The sequence below is a fragment of the Acanthopagrus latus genome, chromosome 2, assembly GCF_904848185.1.
Source record: "Acanthopagrus latus isolate v.2019 chromosome 2, fAcaLat1.1, whole genome shotgun sequence".
Taxonomy (NCBI): Eukaryota; Metazoa; Chordata; class Actinopteri; order Spariformes; family Sparidae; genus Acanthopagrus; species Acanthopagrus latus.
Genome location: NC_051040.1, coordinates 13,484,055 through 13,497,740, shown reverse-complemented (window position 1 = coordinate 13,497,740; position 13,686 = coordinate 13,484,055). Strand labels below are relative to the sequence as shown.

General features: G+C 41.6%; 1 protein-coding gene across 3 annotated transcripts; it reads right to left on the bottom strand.

The window, feature by feature from the left end:
- Positions 1-2,312: 2,312 nt before the first annotated feature.
- si:ch211-261a10.5 (potassium channel subfamily K member 13) lies at positions 2,313-12,493 on the bottom strand. 3 transcript variants are annotated; one of them, XM_037075768.1, is made up of 4 exons: positions 12,306-12,379; positions 10,470-10,538; positions 9,958-10,337; positions 2,313-4,328 (listed from the first exon to the last, which is right to left on the bottom strand). In XM_037075768.1, exons 3-4 carry the CDS (start codon positions 10,292-10,294, stop codon positions 3,562-3,564), a joined length of 1,104 nt encoding a protein of 367 aa, XP_036931663.1. In that variant the 5' UTR covers positions 10,295-10,337; positions 10,470-10,538; positions 12,306-12,379; the 3' UTR covers positions 2,313-3,561. The 3 variants fall into 3 exon arrangements, with proteins under 3 accessions (XP_036931663.1, XP_036931652.1, XP_036931644.1); XM_037075757.1 differs by lacking the exons at positions 10,470-10,538; positions 12,306-12,379 and adding an exon at positions 12,444-12,493; XM_037075749.1 differs by lacking the exon at positions 10,470-10,538 and having other exon boundaries at positions 12,306-12,410.
- Between the last annotated feature and the right edge of the window lie 1,193 nt (positions 12,494-13,686).

Genomic DNA, 13,686 nt, shown 5'->3' with positions numbered 1-13,686 from the left:
TAATTGTTGCCCTCTGCACCTTGTTTGTTTGCACACATGTAGACACACTTCAAACGTTCAAACAATAGGACTTTAATAAATCAGAAGTCTTATATGACTCACTCTGCATACCTTTTGTCTGGTAGCAGCACCAGCCATAAAACTCTCATGTGCCTGACGCTGAAGCTGACGTACTTGAAGATGATCAACATAACTACATGGAGACACACTCTGTCTCAGCCTACGTCCAAACAGTCACACCCGGGGGCGTTAAGCATCTATTAATTTAAATGGTTACTCTGTCGTAAGCAGTTTGGCTGACTGTCAGTCGTCTTTTCTTACACAGCTGCAGACTGTACGCCTTTTTTCCTCGTCTCCAACCCAGAGCAGAACACGAGAATGAGAGTCACATCCAGGAAAATCATGCTTTTCTGGTTTGAGTCTGGTTGAGAGACCAGTGGTTATTCTTAGACATAGACTTTGACAATTTTATTCATCCTCTTGGGAGGTTCCCTCAAGGAAATTGAAGCTCCACGTCACACACAGCACTGTTTGACACATATAGAGGATCAAGGAAGAAGAGACACCAAAGTACCCGACACCCATATAAAGATCCATCCATCCATCATCTGTACACATTATATGTACGCCGCTTAATCCTCTGCAGGGTCGCGGGGGGGCTGGAGCCTATCCCAGCTGACTTAGGGCGAAGGCAGGGGGCACCAGGGGACACCCTGGACAGGTCGCCAGTCTATCGCTACACATAGAGACGAACAACCACACTCTCATTCACACCTACGGACAATTTAGAATGATCAATTAACCTCAGTATGTTTTTGGACTGTGGGAGGAAGCCGGAGTACCCGGTGAAAACCCACGCTTGCACAGGGAGAACATACAAACTCCACACAGAAAGATCCCAGGCGTCCCAACCGGGACGCGAACCGGCGATCTTCTAGCTGTGAGGCAGCAGTGCTAGCCACTGGGCCACTGTGCCCAAGATACATGTAGGTCTCCACAACCTCCACAACCTCCACCTCCTCTGGGTCTGTCCCTCCCGAAGTCAGTGACCAGTTCTTCAGTCTTTGAGGTGTTGAGCTGCAGGTTGTTTGTGTGGTACCAGACAACAAAGTTCCTCACCAGGCTCCTGTATTCCTCCTCTTCATTGTCTCTGATACACCCCACGATGGCCATGTCATCTGCGAACTTCTGGATGTGACACGTATCAGAGTTGTAGCAGAAGTCCACTGTGTACAGAGTGAAGAGGAGGGGGGACAGCACAGTCCCCTGCGGAGCTCCTGTGCTGCTGATGACAGTGTCAGACGTGATGTCCTTCAGCCTGACATATTGTGATCTGTCGGTGAGGGAGCTGGAAATCCAAGCAACCAGACAGGGGTCCGCTTGCATTCTGATGAGTTTTTCCCAGAGTAAAAGGGGCTGGATAGTATTGACGGTACTCGAAAAGTCCAGGAAGAGGATCCTGACTGTGCCACTTGCCTTGTCCAGATGCGAGTGGGCTCGGTGTAGGAGGTCGAGGATGGCATCCTCCACACCGACCTCTCCCCGGTAGGCAAACTGAAGGCTGTCCTATTCTTGTTCTCACAGTTGAATGTTTGAGCTTCACTTTAAAGAATGATATATCTGCAGGGTTTGTCACTTGAGGGCTGATTTCATTTTGATCACTAATCATTTGGAAGCCAAGCCTGGTCTGATATTCAGCATAAACATGTCTGATGTGTAAAACTGAAGCCTCCAGGGAACATACCGTTCCTATATTGTGACATTTGAATGAGGGAGAATGAATAGGTGCTGTTATAAGGAACTTATGTGCTAACTATATGTTTTTTGTGCAAAAACCATTTCAGGCATATTCAATAACTTGTGGGACTTAAGGGGATCTTTAATAATCAGGTATTTCCCGATTCATTCCTTACTCATTTCTGTTGACTGTAAAGGATTTTTCCGAATAAACATGTTGCCGGAGGTAGTTCCCTCAGGAAAGAATTTTAAATAATTAAAAACATTTCAACAGATGTTATGCGTTAGTTAACTGTGGTCAAAAAGTCTTTGGCACTTAGACTCTAGAGAAAGACGTCAGCATATAAAAGTGGTGGTGCTGGTGCCTAGTGAGTCTGCTGAGAATCTGATTTGTTTTGTTTGTTTTTTTTTATTTTACTAACCACAAGGAAAATTAATCACCACTATGCTGTAAGTTGGGGAATACAAAAGAAAAGACAGATGGGCAGATAAGCAAACTAAGAGAACAAAAGAGCAACAATGTCCCATAGAGGAGCAAGGCTCAGGATATGGATGCATGTAGTTTTTTAGCCCTCTTAATCTTCTTCCATTTATTTCAAAATAAAATCCTCATCCGCATCCAAGTTGTCCTTAAAATAAATGACATCAGTGTTCATACAGGGATGTTTGTCATCCACTTTTACAGACACCCCACTGTGAACAGCAGACCAACACAAGTTAATATATGGTCATTGGTTGTCAGTGGTTTCAGCCTCTGAAGAAAATCCATGACATAAAACTTGCAGATCGAATGGGAACAACATGGATTTGCTGCTTTGCTACTGGATAGATGTGACAAGCTGGTGAGAACAGCTGATATCTAGCTGGATTGACAGCCCCACACAGTGACAGCAGGAAATTATGAGTGAGCAGGTGTATGAGGAGTGTATGACCCGACAGTATGAGAAGGAAACTACGGCCTAAACATGCAAAAGAAAAAGTCTTGCTGACTGAACTTGCACTACAACTTCATATAATCACTAATGATGAATCCAGTGTTCCAAGTAATGGGTCGGTGTTAATAATAATGATAATAAACTTTTTGTATAGCTCTTTTCAAAAGCAGTTAGAAAAAGTGCTGATAAAATAATGCACACACGCCACAAACACATGAATAAAACAGAAGATAAGACCTGATAAAACAGTGTAGAAAGAAAGAAAAAAACACAGAGTATAGATCCTGTTAAATCAGTGTGTGGTAAAAATGGATAAAATAAGTGTGCTGAAAATATAACGATCAAAGCAGAATGGACAAGCATCAAGTAAACATCTAATTCTAATTGTTTTGCACCACCCTCCACCCTGCCATCACCGCTCAGGCATCGCACACAAACATTTCAGCAGCTTATCACCAGCATTATCAGTCACGACACTAGTGCACACCATGACGAGACAATTACAAGTGACCCACTCATAGAGACGAAGTTAGACTATTACATAACGTCTGTTGCACAATCTTTAACTCATTCACAAATGTTATTGTCTGATTTTTGAAGGGCCCAACACTGTATTACTAATGCAGCAATTTAGGAAACCATGTGTTTCCTAAGTTGTTTCCTTGATCTTTGTTTTTATTGCCTGCCTCCTTCAGGGTTGACATTCTCATTATCATTGGATTGTCCACTTGGCACAGAAAGTGCTTCCAATAAAATAAGTTGTACACCTTTTGTTTGCTGTTGAAGAAAACACAGAGCAGATTATATCACATCTTGAAGCTGTGCCATCTAAAAAAAACAACATTTCAACCCATTCTGAGAAGAGAAAACAACCACCTACTTTCATATTTTACTGCTGCCATGAGGGAATTTGTCTAGCACAGATAACATTCTTTTTGGATGAGTAGTTTTCTTGTTTGTGTTTTGCAGAGAATCCCCCATCTGTGTTACACACTGTTTCCACTTGAGCTTTACCACAAAGGCAGCTTTTTTCACAATCACATACAGGCGGCTCAGATTCAGAGAAACAGAGTTGTAACAGTGGTCTGAGTCGCAGCCTATAGAGACAGATGCTGCTATACATCCAATCCAGTGTCCTCAACATCCAGTTCAGTCCCTGTTTGATGATCACAGAGATGGTGTTAAAGAGGGAGTAAGTGCAGCACACACCCAAGAGCATCAGGAGACAGTTTGCAACCTGGTAGGCCCAGGTGTCCTCATGGTGCTCTCTCTGGCCACTGACAAAATCCCCGAAACCCACTGTGCTGAATGCCACAAAGCAGAAGTAGAGCGATTCCAGGAAAGTCCAGCCCTCCATGGCTGAATAGAGGGTGGCAGCCCCACATGCAACCAGCAGGACTGCAACAAAAAGGATGAGTGTGATTTGGTACACAGATGGTTTCCAGTCTTCATTTGCCTCGCCTTCGCTGCCTCGTCCCTCCCCTTCGCCGGATCCAGTTCTCCATCTGTTGCACCGGAATATCAGGAGGCTCAGTAATGTTATGATTCTCTCCAAGAAGAGATTGAAGAAGAGAATGGTAGCCGAGCAACCCAGCAATCCATACAATACAAGCAAGACCTTCCCGGTAACAGTGGATGGGGCCGTCACTCCAAATCCTGTGAGAAATAAAAAAGGTTAAAGGTCACATCTGTGATTACACACACTATCTTAAGATCAGTCATTCCACAGAGTATTTTATTGCTACCACTGTGAAATGTATTTAACGCTTAGTCCACATGGGTCCGTGAACATAGACCAGCCATTTTCCTCTGCAGTGGGAAGCTCAAACGCTGGGATAATGTTATACTGCTGTGTTTCAGGTTGTAAGTTATATAAAGGTAGGGATCTGACAAATAAATATAATTTTGCCACTTCCTGATTGATTACCAACTGAAAATAATGATGGCTAGACAATCAGGAGAGACACTGGGCCATATTTCAAGGTAAAGCAACATATTTGGTAACCTATCAGCTACAGTTAGCATGCAACCACTTCCTAGCTTTCATTTCCATTTGATTATATGATTATGTGTGTTTTACTCAAAGGTTTGATAAATATGTATTTACCCTATAGTATGGTGTAATATATAGTATGTGTTTCACCTTAAAACATGGACTAACGTCCCCCTGGATTTTCACTATCCATCACTTAGGAAGCAATGACGTGATAACTATTTGTCAGATTCACTACATTTACGGGATTCGATACCCGAAAAACACAACAGGAAGACATTAGAGCATAATCAGTTAACAATGGTAGCCTGCTAAGCTGTGTTACAGATGTACTGTAACTTGGAGTGCATGTGTAACAGGGATGTCTTTAGGACTCTTAGGAAAGTTTGTATCAGGGCAACAGTGGCTAACATCCCCCCCTCCTCTGGTCAGAAGATTATTTAGGAACAGTGGAAGTTAGTGGGATGGAAATTTTGCACTTCATGAAGAGACATGAAGTCTTACACAGTCATGTTCAATGTAATTGTTTAATGTGACCTGTGACCTTGTTTTATGACTTGTTTTATGTTGTTTTATGACCCATGTAAGGTATTGAGTAATCACTGAAGGTTATCATTTCCTTTTCTGTGAATTATTTCTTTAAGTGAAGGAGGTCATACATTAGTAGCTGTCAGAGTGAAAACACATCCACAGAGACAGATAAAAACCAAGCTTTCCTCCTAAGAAACTGAGTCTTCACTTTGTAACAGATCTGTGTGTTGCTCTGTGAATGCTCCTCTTGTACAAGATTAAACTTTGTTTGAACTTTGCACTGACTCCGATCGCCTCCCTCCAGTTCTAAATCATTGCAGATTTATTTTAAAAATTAGTGTGCGCTCTCTCTCTGAAGTGCAAGCACAGTGCGAGGTATTTTTTTGTGGCAGGCTTCATAATTTACTTAAACATGCTTATACCAAGTAACTGAAGAGCACATAGAAAACGTTGCTAAATGTTGCCATGCATGTGTTCTCATAGAACCTGTGAGGAATAAAGGTTAGCCAAATACATTTTTGCGAGTCACTTTGAATTTCCTATTTTTCTTTTGTCACAAGGCTGTGCCTATGCTCTGGTTAGTTTTAGGCACAACAACCACTTGGTTAGGGTTAGGAAAACATCATGGTTTGTCTTAAAATACCTATTGCTTATGCTCATGGATGGAGCACGACTTTCTATTAAAAATAGTCAGTTTTGATGCCTCAAAAATGGATCATAGTCTTTGTGGCTGATTGGATTTTTTTTTTCAGCTGTTCTGGTGTCTCTGAACCTGCTTGGAATGTCTCCAGGTGACATTAAAAATATCCAGTTGTGTGACTCAAACGCCAGTCACACCTTGGGCATCCCTGTTGCCACCTCCTTCCCCCATGCCTGATGATTTGACATGTAGCTAATCAGCTTATAATGTGGACACGATATTCATGTCCACATCATGTTTGGAGCACGTCAACCTTGGATGTTACTGTGTGTTTGCAGAAACATTAAACTGCTTACATAATATCCTGGCAACTGGGCTGCTCTGTCATGCTTGCAGTGGTGTTTCTATCCTTTCATAAGGAAATGCATTTCTTGAAGTCAAGTGCATACATCAACAAACAAAGCTGTGTGGAAATGAGGCGTATCATAATGTCTTATAGCATATGACAAGTAAGCATATTTTAAATACCTTCCAAATAAAGTTTAACTGTGTACTGTGCAAATGAGACAGAAAACAGATGCAAAACAAAAGATAATATCTATGAAATGTTAAGAAAAGCTATCAATAGATTATAGAAAAGTGATCAGACATATATTATTCTGTATTTTCTGGTCAATGATGAAGGTCAGTGAAACTTGGAACAGATGTGTAGTTACTGTGAGTGTGAGATTGTGAGACTACGTGTTTCTGAAATTATTTTGTGACAAAGTATGTGGAAATTCTCTCTGCCAAGTACCGGAGGTTTTGCTTCCTTCCTTCCTTTGGTTTATTTTGTATGAGTTAATGACCGGATTGGATTCAAATATGCACCTTCCCAGCAGATGGAAATCTATTCATGTTGACCTTATTTTCTCTGGACTGCAGCCAGTCAGCTATTGACAGTGAAATTACTGTTCCATTATTTTACATTTCTCACAGTTTCATTCATTGTCATAAATTTAAAGACTCATGAGCATTTCCTACTTTAAGTGTTCCTTTTCCTTACATGAGTGGGCCACCCATCCTCTGTCATCTTCCTGCACACCCACATTGGATTTTCATGTGTATGAAGGGTCAAGGGAAGTTGAAATTTATCCAAGAAAAGACAAATTACTTCCTTCATGACATGCATGAAGTCAGTTCCATGTTATTTATGTTGACAGCTCATGTTACTGTCTGTGGTGGGGGCCAGGATCATTTAAGTACATACACATGTTTAATAGGAGAGAGTTTATGTACTCTCACTCTTCATGTGGCTCCATCAAATCAAAATTTATCAGCAAATTTCTGAAAATCCAATCAGTCATCTTTGTGTTTAAGCTGATTTTTTTCAAAGTTTACCGTTCCTAGGGGAGAACTGCTGCATGCGTGACAAAGCAGAATGAAGCCTTTTGTGGTTCCAGAGGAGGCTGCATGTAATCTGATAATTTACTTCCAGTGATGTCACTCAGTGGCTAAATTAATGTTGGCACCAGGTTTGGAAAGGAAGATGAATACATGGAACAGGGTGACATCTCTGGTTCTACTATATCAATACTGATCTTTTTTTTTTTTTTTTTACATCACTCTCCAACTCACCAACTTTGTGGCTTGTGGTTGGAGTAAGCCTTTCTGGAAGAGTTCTTACTCCCAGGCTGAGAATCAGAAACTGGGCAATCCAGCTGGATTCCATGGACTTGTGGTGAGACTCTCCCAACTTTTCCTTCCCACTCCAGCGCCTGATTTGGTTTGAATTAGGCCATGTTCAGCCTGCTACAGAGACTGATTTTAATTACTGAAGACTTTTAAAAGTCATTTAAAAGTACCCTATTGTCAGAGAAGTCAGACAAAACAGAAGTGAAATAACAGTTTAAACAAGTGGTACCGTTGCAAAAAACTGTCACATCGCGGTGAGGTTGTCTTGTCTTCGGGATCTTGTGAATTCTTGTTTTATTTTGAAAGTAACTCTCCTCTCGTTTCAGATCACATGCCCTTCCTCCCGTGTTCCTGGTCTGACGTCATCCCTAATCTCTGATTGTTTGCACCTGTGTTCCCCTCCCTCATGTGTATAAAGTCTGTGTCTTCCCCTGTCTGCGTCGCCTAAGTATTTCGTTGTCTCGTCGTGTACCCAAGCCATGACTCACAGCCCTTGAATTCATGTATTGTTAAGTATTGTCTTGTTTTATTTTTCTGTTTTTTGAACTCTTGAGAGAGTGATTTTGAGTTTGTAAATTTTCTGGTCAGAATTTGTGTTTCAGTTTAGACCGTTTTGTAGCTGTTTCTTTTCCTCCCTCGGGAGCGCCTTTTGTTGTAATTTTGTTATTTGATAGAATAGAGAATTTTTCATAGCCTTGTGCCATCCTCTTCGGAGTGACTTTTCTTTTGTAAGTTTCATATCTCAGAAGTGTTCTGTGTTTGTTTGTCTTGTCTGTCCTCATAGAGTTTCATAGCTTTTCATTTATCACCTCCTCTGAAGAGTCGCGAATCAGAAAAATAAAAGCTTGATTCTACTTCTGTCCAAACTGCATCTTAGTCCTCTCTCTTGTCCCAAGTCTGACAAAAACTAATAAAATATAATTGTAGGTAATTTGCAATGATAATTTACAATCAGTTACATTTAAGTATACACATACCTTCTTTTATAGTATTGGTAGATGCTGAAATAATTAATTGCCTGCTTCATTAAAGTGAACACAGAGCCATGGAGATCAGGCTTGCTTACGCAGAAACATGAAGTAAAAGGATATGCATTTGATGCTGCATATCCTATGACTAAAACTTGTTTATTTTGAACGGAAGGAAGGAAAGGCAGCTCCTTTATGACAGAGTATATAAATCTGTGAGTTGTCATGAGTCATCTCAAATGTGCGTTGCTGGGAAACATAAAAGTACATCAGGAAGTCTCTCCAGATGTGTAGTTGCGTCATGAAAAGATAACAGTCAGTCAATACGGAAGTTGCTGTAAAAGGGAAATTGATCTGGGCTCAGTGCTGTATGTCCTGGAGTTTCCACAGTGACAGAGAGTTTAAAGATAGTAGGTATGACAGGGAGGCTGTAAATTGATTCTCAGTCATGAAGCTTATCTTGGAGACTTGTTTATCCTCTATGGGCTCTAGTGTAATATTGAATTTGATGGATTGTTGTATAGTTTGAGAACACCTCTCTCGTAAACCTCCTCAAATCAATATGGCATGTAGAACAACTGTTGCAGCCTCTATTTCATATTTTTCTATTTCATAATTTTCTATCGGGCATAATGCACGGCGCCAGCAGTGTGATACAGCCCTCAATGGGTAACTGAGCGCCGCAGGAATGAGTCCTAAAACCCAGAGATGAGCTAGCACTTGTGCACTTTTGTATTACACACAACCTATATTATCTTCAGATCCAGATCTTGTTTAGGAGCACACTGATTTTGGTTAAGCAGCAGGATAGACTGATGTATAAAAGAATTGCTCAGCCTGTTGTGTTTAAAATGGGGGTCTATAAACAGCCTATTGGAGGTTGAATGCCAGGAATAAGGTCTGTGGTTGACACAAGCTCAAGTGATTTAAAGCGTTTATGTGTAAAGTGGTTCTGAACAAGTAGCTAAATGAGACTACAGAGGTGGGTGGGGACATTATATGTATGTCATCAAAGCAAACATGGCGACTTTTAGGTTGTTGGCCACAGTTTGTTTAGCCTAACATTGGCTTTTCCCTTCTGGCAATTACATTTAAGTTTTAAAAAATCATAAAATCTGTGTTTATTTGTTCATTTGTGAGGTGTGAATTAAAGCTGCTACTGGGAACTTTAATTTTCTTGTTTTTAGCTGCACCTGTAAAGAAAAGTGGTATGGAAGCAAGTGAAAGAAATGGCAATGTATCTTACAAACTATTTTTCTTCTTTTAAGCACAGCTGTTCGTGGGATGCGCGGTGATGGGATAACTTATCTATCTGTGGCTATGTGAATATCAATAAGTTTACTATGACTATGGTAAAAACATGGTTTCGGTCTCTGTGCAGAATAGCTGTTTTACAGCTGTTACTTTGTGATTTGTAGGTGAATCAGAACATGCTATAGTATCTACAGTATTCCCAGTATACCATTCTTCTTTACTCACCAATGGTGGAGACTACAGTTCCCACAAAGTAGAAAGCACCTGGGATGTCCCAGAGGGCTCTGCCAGGTTCTGTCCGGATGCCAGCAGTCCTAGCCTCCTCATAGTGGAGCAACAGAGATTTCAGGTCTTCATGACTAATGTTATGCTCCTGACCAAAGTCCCTCAGCCTCTTTTCCCAGAGCTGGTGGGCCTGTAGCTCTGCCGGTCTCTCCAAGGAAGAAAATATGGCAGCACCAGCCAGCATGTAAAAAGCAATGAGCACAAAGAGCAGGTAGCAACGAGCAGTGTCCCGGCTGGGGATGAGGGATGAGCAGCAGGAGGATAAATCCGTCTTCATTGTCACTTGTAAAGGTGGCAAATGGATTTTTCTTCTTTGTGTGCTGTAAGACAGAATCTGATACCATCACTATATAGGTGCAACTGGAGAGACCTTTGTAAGTCCAGTTCGCTCTTCTCCCGGTCTGTTTATATCTAGTTAATCTATGCAATTCAGTTAATTTCACACTACTTACAAAACAGATTCTCCATCTGAAAGTGTGCAGGTAACTGTGGCCTTTGGGACTGCAGGTGGCTTCAATGATCTGTGTATGGTTACCGCTTATCACCAACTCAATAATCCATCTTTACTCTTCTTTTATGAGCAACAAACCTACACAAACATATGCACTCCTGCTCTCCACTCTTTTTTTTCTGTCAGCAAAAGCAGACCAAGATAAAACGGACTACTTGTGCATCTACTGACTGTTTGTTTCAGAGATACTGATCCTTATGCTTTAAGGGCCACTCTTACTTTAACCACAGAGGCAAGTTATTTGGTTACACTTTATAAAACAGTGAGGAATGATTCAGAATTTACCTTTTAAAATAAATAAAGCATTGAGTAATCCCTGTGTAACACAGTTAATCCATATTTCATAATTTACAATGTCATTCCTGATTCATTCCTTATCTACTCACATTGTTTTGTACTGTACTGCAAGGTGTTACCTATATACATTAAGAACGTGTTTGTTTGCACCCTAGTGGACACTTTATCATGTTTGGTACAGTAGAATGGTCTCAAAAGGTCACTTTATCAGGTTTTGCCCACTGAGAGGATAGTCTAGAGTAAACTTTCTCACGTATTGTTCACTGTATCGGAAGATGAGTCACCCAGAAATCTCTGGCTTATACCAAAAAGTGTGTTGTCTTATGGGTGGATGGCAAGTTTACACTTAATTTTTTTAGCAGGACTTCATCTACAGTCAGTTCAGGGTGCTTTCTGCCAACGACAAGCAGACCATGTGTCAGCCACCAAATGTGGTAACTTGAAATGACCTATTAAGTAATAACATGAGGATTTCAGACTTTCCCTAACAGGCTGCAAATATGTGTGGCATTTTCTCTTGTAGAGGCACACCCGTTTTATCCAGACATTCCAGTCTGCATCAGGACAATGTGCTCCACTGGGAATATGTGGTTGTTGGGAACTGCACAGACTAAAACAAGTGCAGATAAAGAACAAAAGGTCATCTATTAAGACTTCATTGAAGTTTTTTTTATCTTGCTTTACTGCAAGTAATTAATCAACAATTCAGCTATCCACCATGTCTGTCGAGAATGTGGATGAGGAAGTTAATTGTTGAACGCATACAGGGCAGCAATAAATGTACCAAGTACCTATAACAAGGTAAATATGTTGGTACAAGGGAGAAGGACAAGATTTCTTTCTTTGTAGAATTTGAGTTTTTTAAAGACAGTTCATCCCATAACACACCGGAGAGAGAGAAGATTGGTCCAAAAAGAGGATTACTGATAAAAGAGGATCATTCTGGTCTAAACTATGTGAAAATGACAGTTTTCTGAGAAGAAACAAGTGCTAACACTCTTTAAGTCATTTATTTTTTACAGACTTTTACCTCAGAATTCATTGCTATGACCGTCCCAAGATACTGGTAGCTACCTACAGTCAACAGCATTGTTTGTAAGGGAGTAACAACAGCAACGACTTCTGCTCTTTAAAGGACAAAGCAGTGCTCTGAGCTCCAACAACAATAACTGCTCCTTTGTGCAGCTCTCCAAAACCCGTCTGGAGTCTCAAAAAATAAACTGTAACAAATGCAAACAGAGTGTTGCCTCTATCTGCCAAACCAAAACTAAAATAACTCACCCCTAGTCTTCATGTGGTTAGTTGTGGCGGGTATTTATGCATGCATGACCACTGGTATGAAGAAGCAACCAGAGTCTGGCAAATCCCCCACAGCCATGGACATGCTCCAGAGACAATGTCTCTAACCACGTTCACCCCAATGCTACAACATTTTATTTTAATACAGCAAAGCTCAAAGGAGCAATGATGCTCTGCCTACCAGGGAAAAACAGCCTTAGCTCCAGCATGATTATAAACCAGCATGTCAATATTCTCCTTTGGACAAGCAAGCTGTCAAACCCACACTCCCACCATGCTCTTCAGCATGTTCAAAAGAAACAAGGACAGATCAACTCACCCAAGTGTTACCCCTTGATTCCTGCAAAACCACCTGGGAAAGCCCAACAATCAATTGCACCTGGAGGCCTTCAACCCAAAGGAGAACAGCTGATTAAATGCTAATAAACACAACACCTACCCAAACTTTGACAAGCCCATTCATCATGGCCAGCTCATAACCATAAATAGAAGATGACCATATTATGAATCAACACAAAACACTCTGTCAAGTTGCACAACGGATTACAGATTATGTGTATTGTGTTCTATTACCTCACATGTTTTAATACTTTACAAGTTTATCATTATGTCTATATTTTGATTTCTGCTCTAGATGTTTAAATGTTAACCCTTTCATGCAGGGATTATTAAATTGCAAAGTAATTTAAGTTTTTTAATGCATGTCTGTACTCTTAAACATATGGAAAATCATGGCCATCAGTTTTATTTTAATATGTTTAATTTCGAACGAGGTACAGGTCTGTTACAGTTTAAGGGGGGGAAACTAGTTGAGTCAGGTCAGGGGGAGACCAGGAGGTCGGGGTGAGGGGCAGTGGCTGAGGTTTGGTTGGAGGCCGTAGGTGACAGCTGGAACTCATTGGGGGTTGGTGGCGATGGCTGGAACTCACTGGAGGCCAGAAGCGAAGGTGAAGGCTGAGATGCTCTGCAGGCCGGCTGTGGAGGCGAAAGCTGAGACCCTCTGGAGGCGGATGGCGGGAGTGGAGGCTGAGACCCCTGGAGGATGGCAGTGAAGCCCAAGGCTGAGACCTCCTGGAGGCCGATGGCGAAGATGAAGACTGAGACCCTCTGGAGGCCGAACCACCAACAAGGAAACACTCCTGGATGTCAGCAGAACCATTAACGGAAGATTGCTGGCAGCAGTTGGCCTGGGAGCTGATGGAGGGACACTGGCAGTGGTCGGGCTGGGAGCCGACGATGGACCTGGAACACTGGGCAGGCTTGGCTCCAGGGCGCTGGGCTGCAGTGAGGAACAGCAGATCAGGACGCCAGGTGTCAGGGGAGACAGGAGCTTGTTGGGGACGTCTCCTTCTTGCCCATGACACTTGTCCACCAGCCCCTTCTGTCTCTTAGCCTCTAAAAAGAGTCTTGCGATGCCCGGATCCTTCCTCAACGAGAGCCTATTAACCAGATCTTTCTTAAGGTCAAAAAAGCTAGATCTATCTTGCCCTCCACAGAAGCAGACCATGAGTCCTGAATGAATAGATTAAAGTCTGTTGGTGTAGCTGTGTCAATATGTTGCA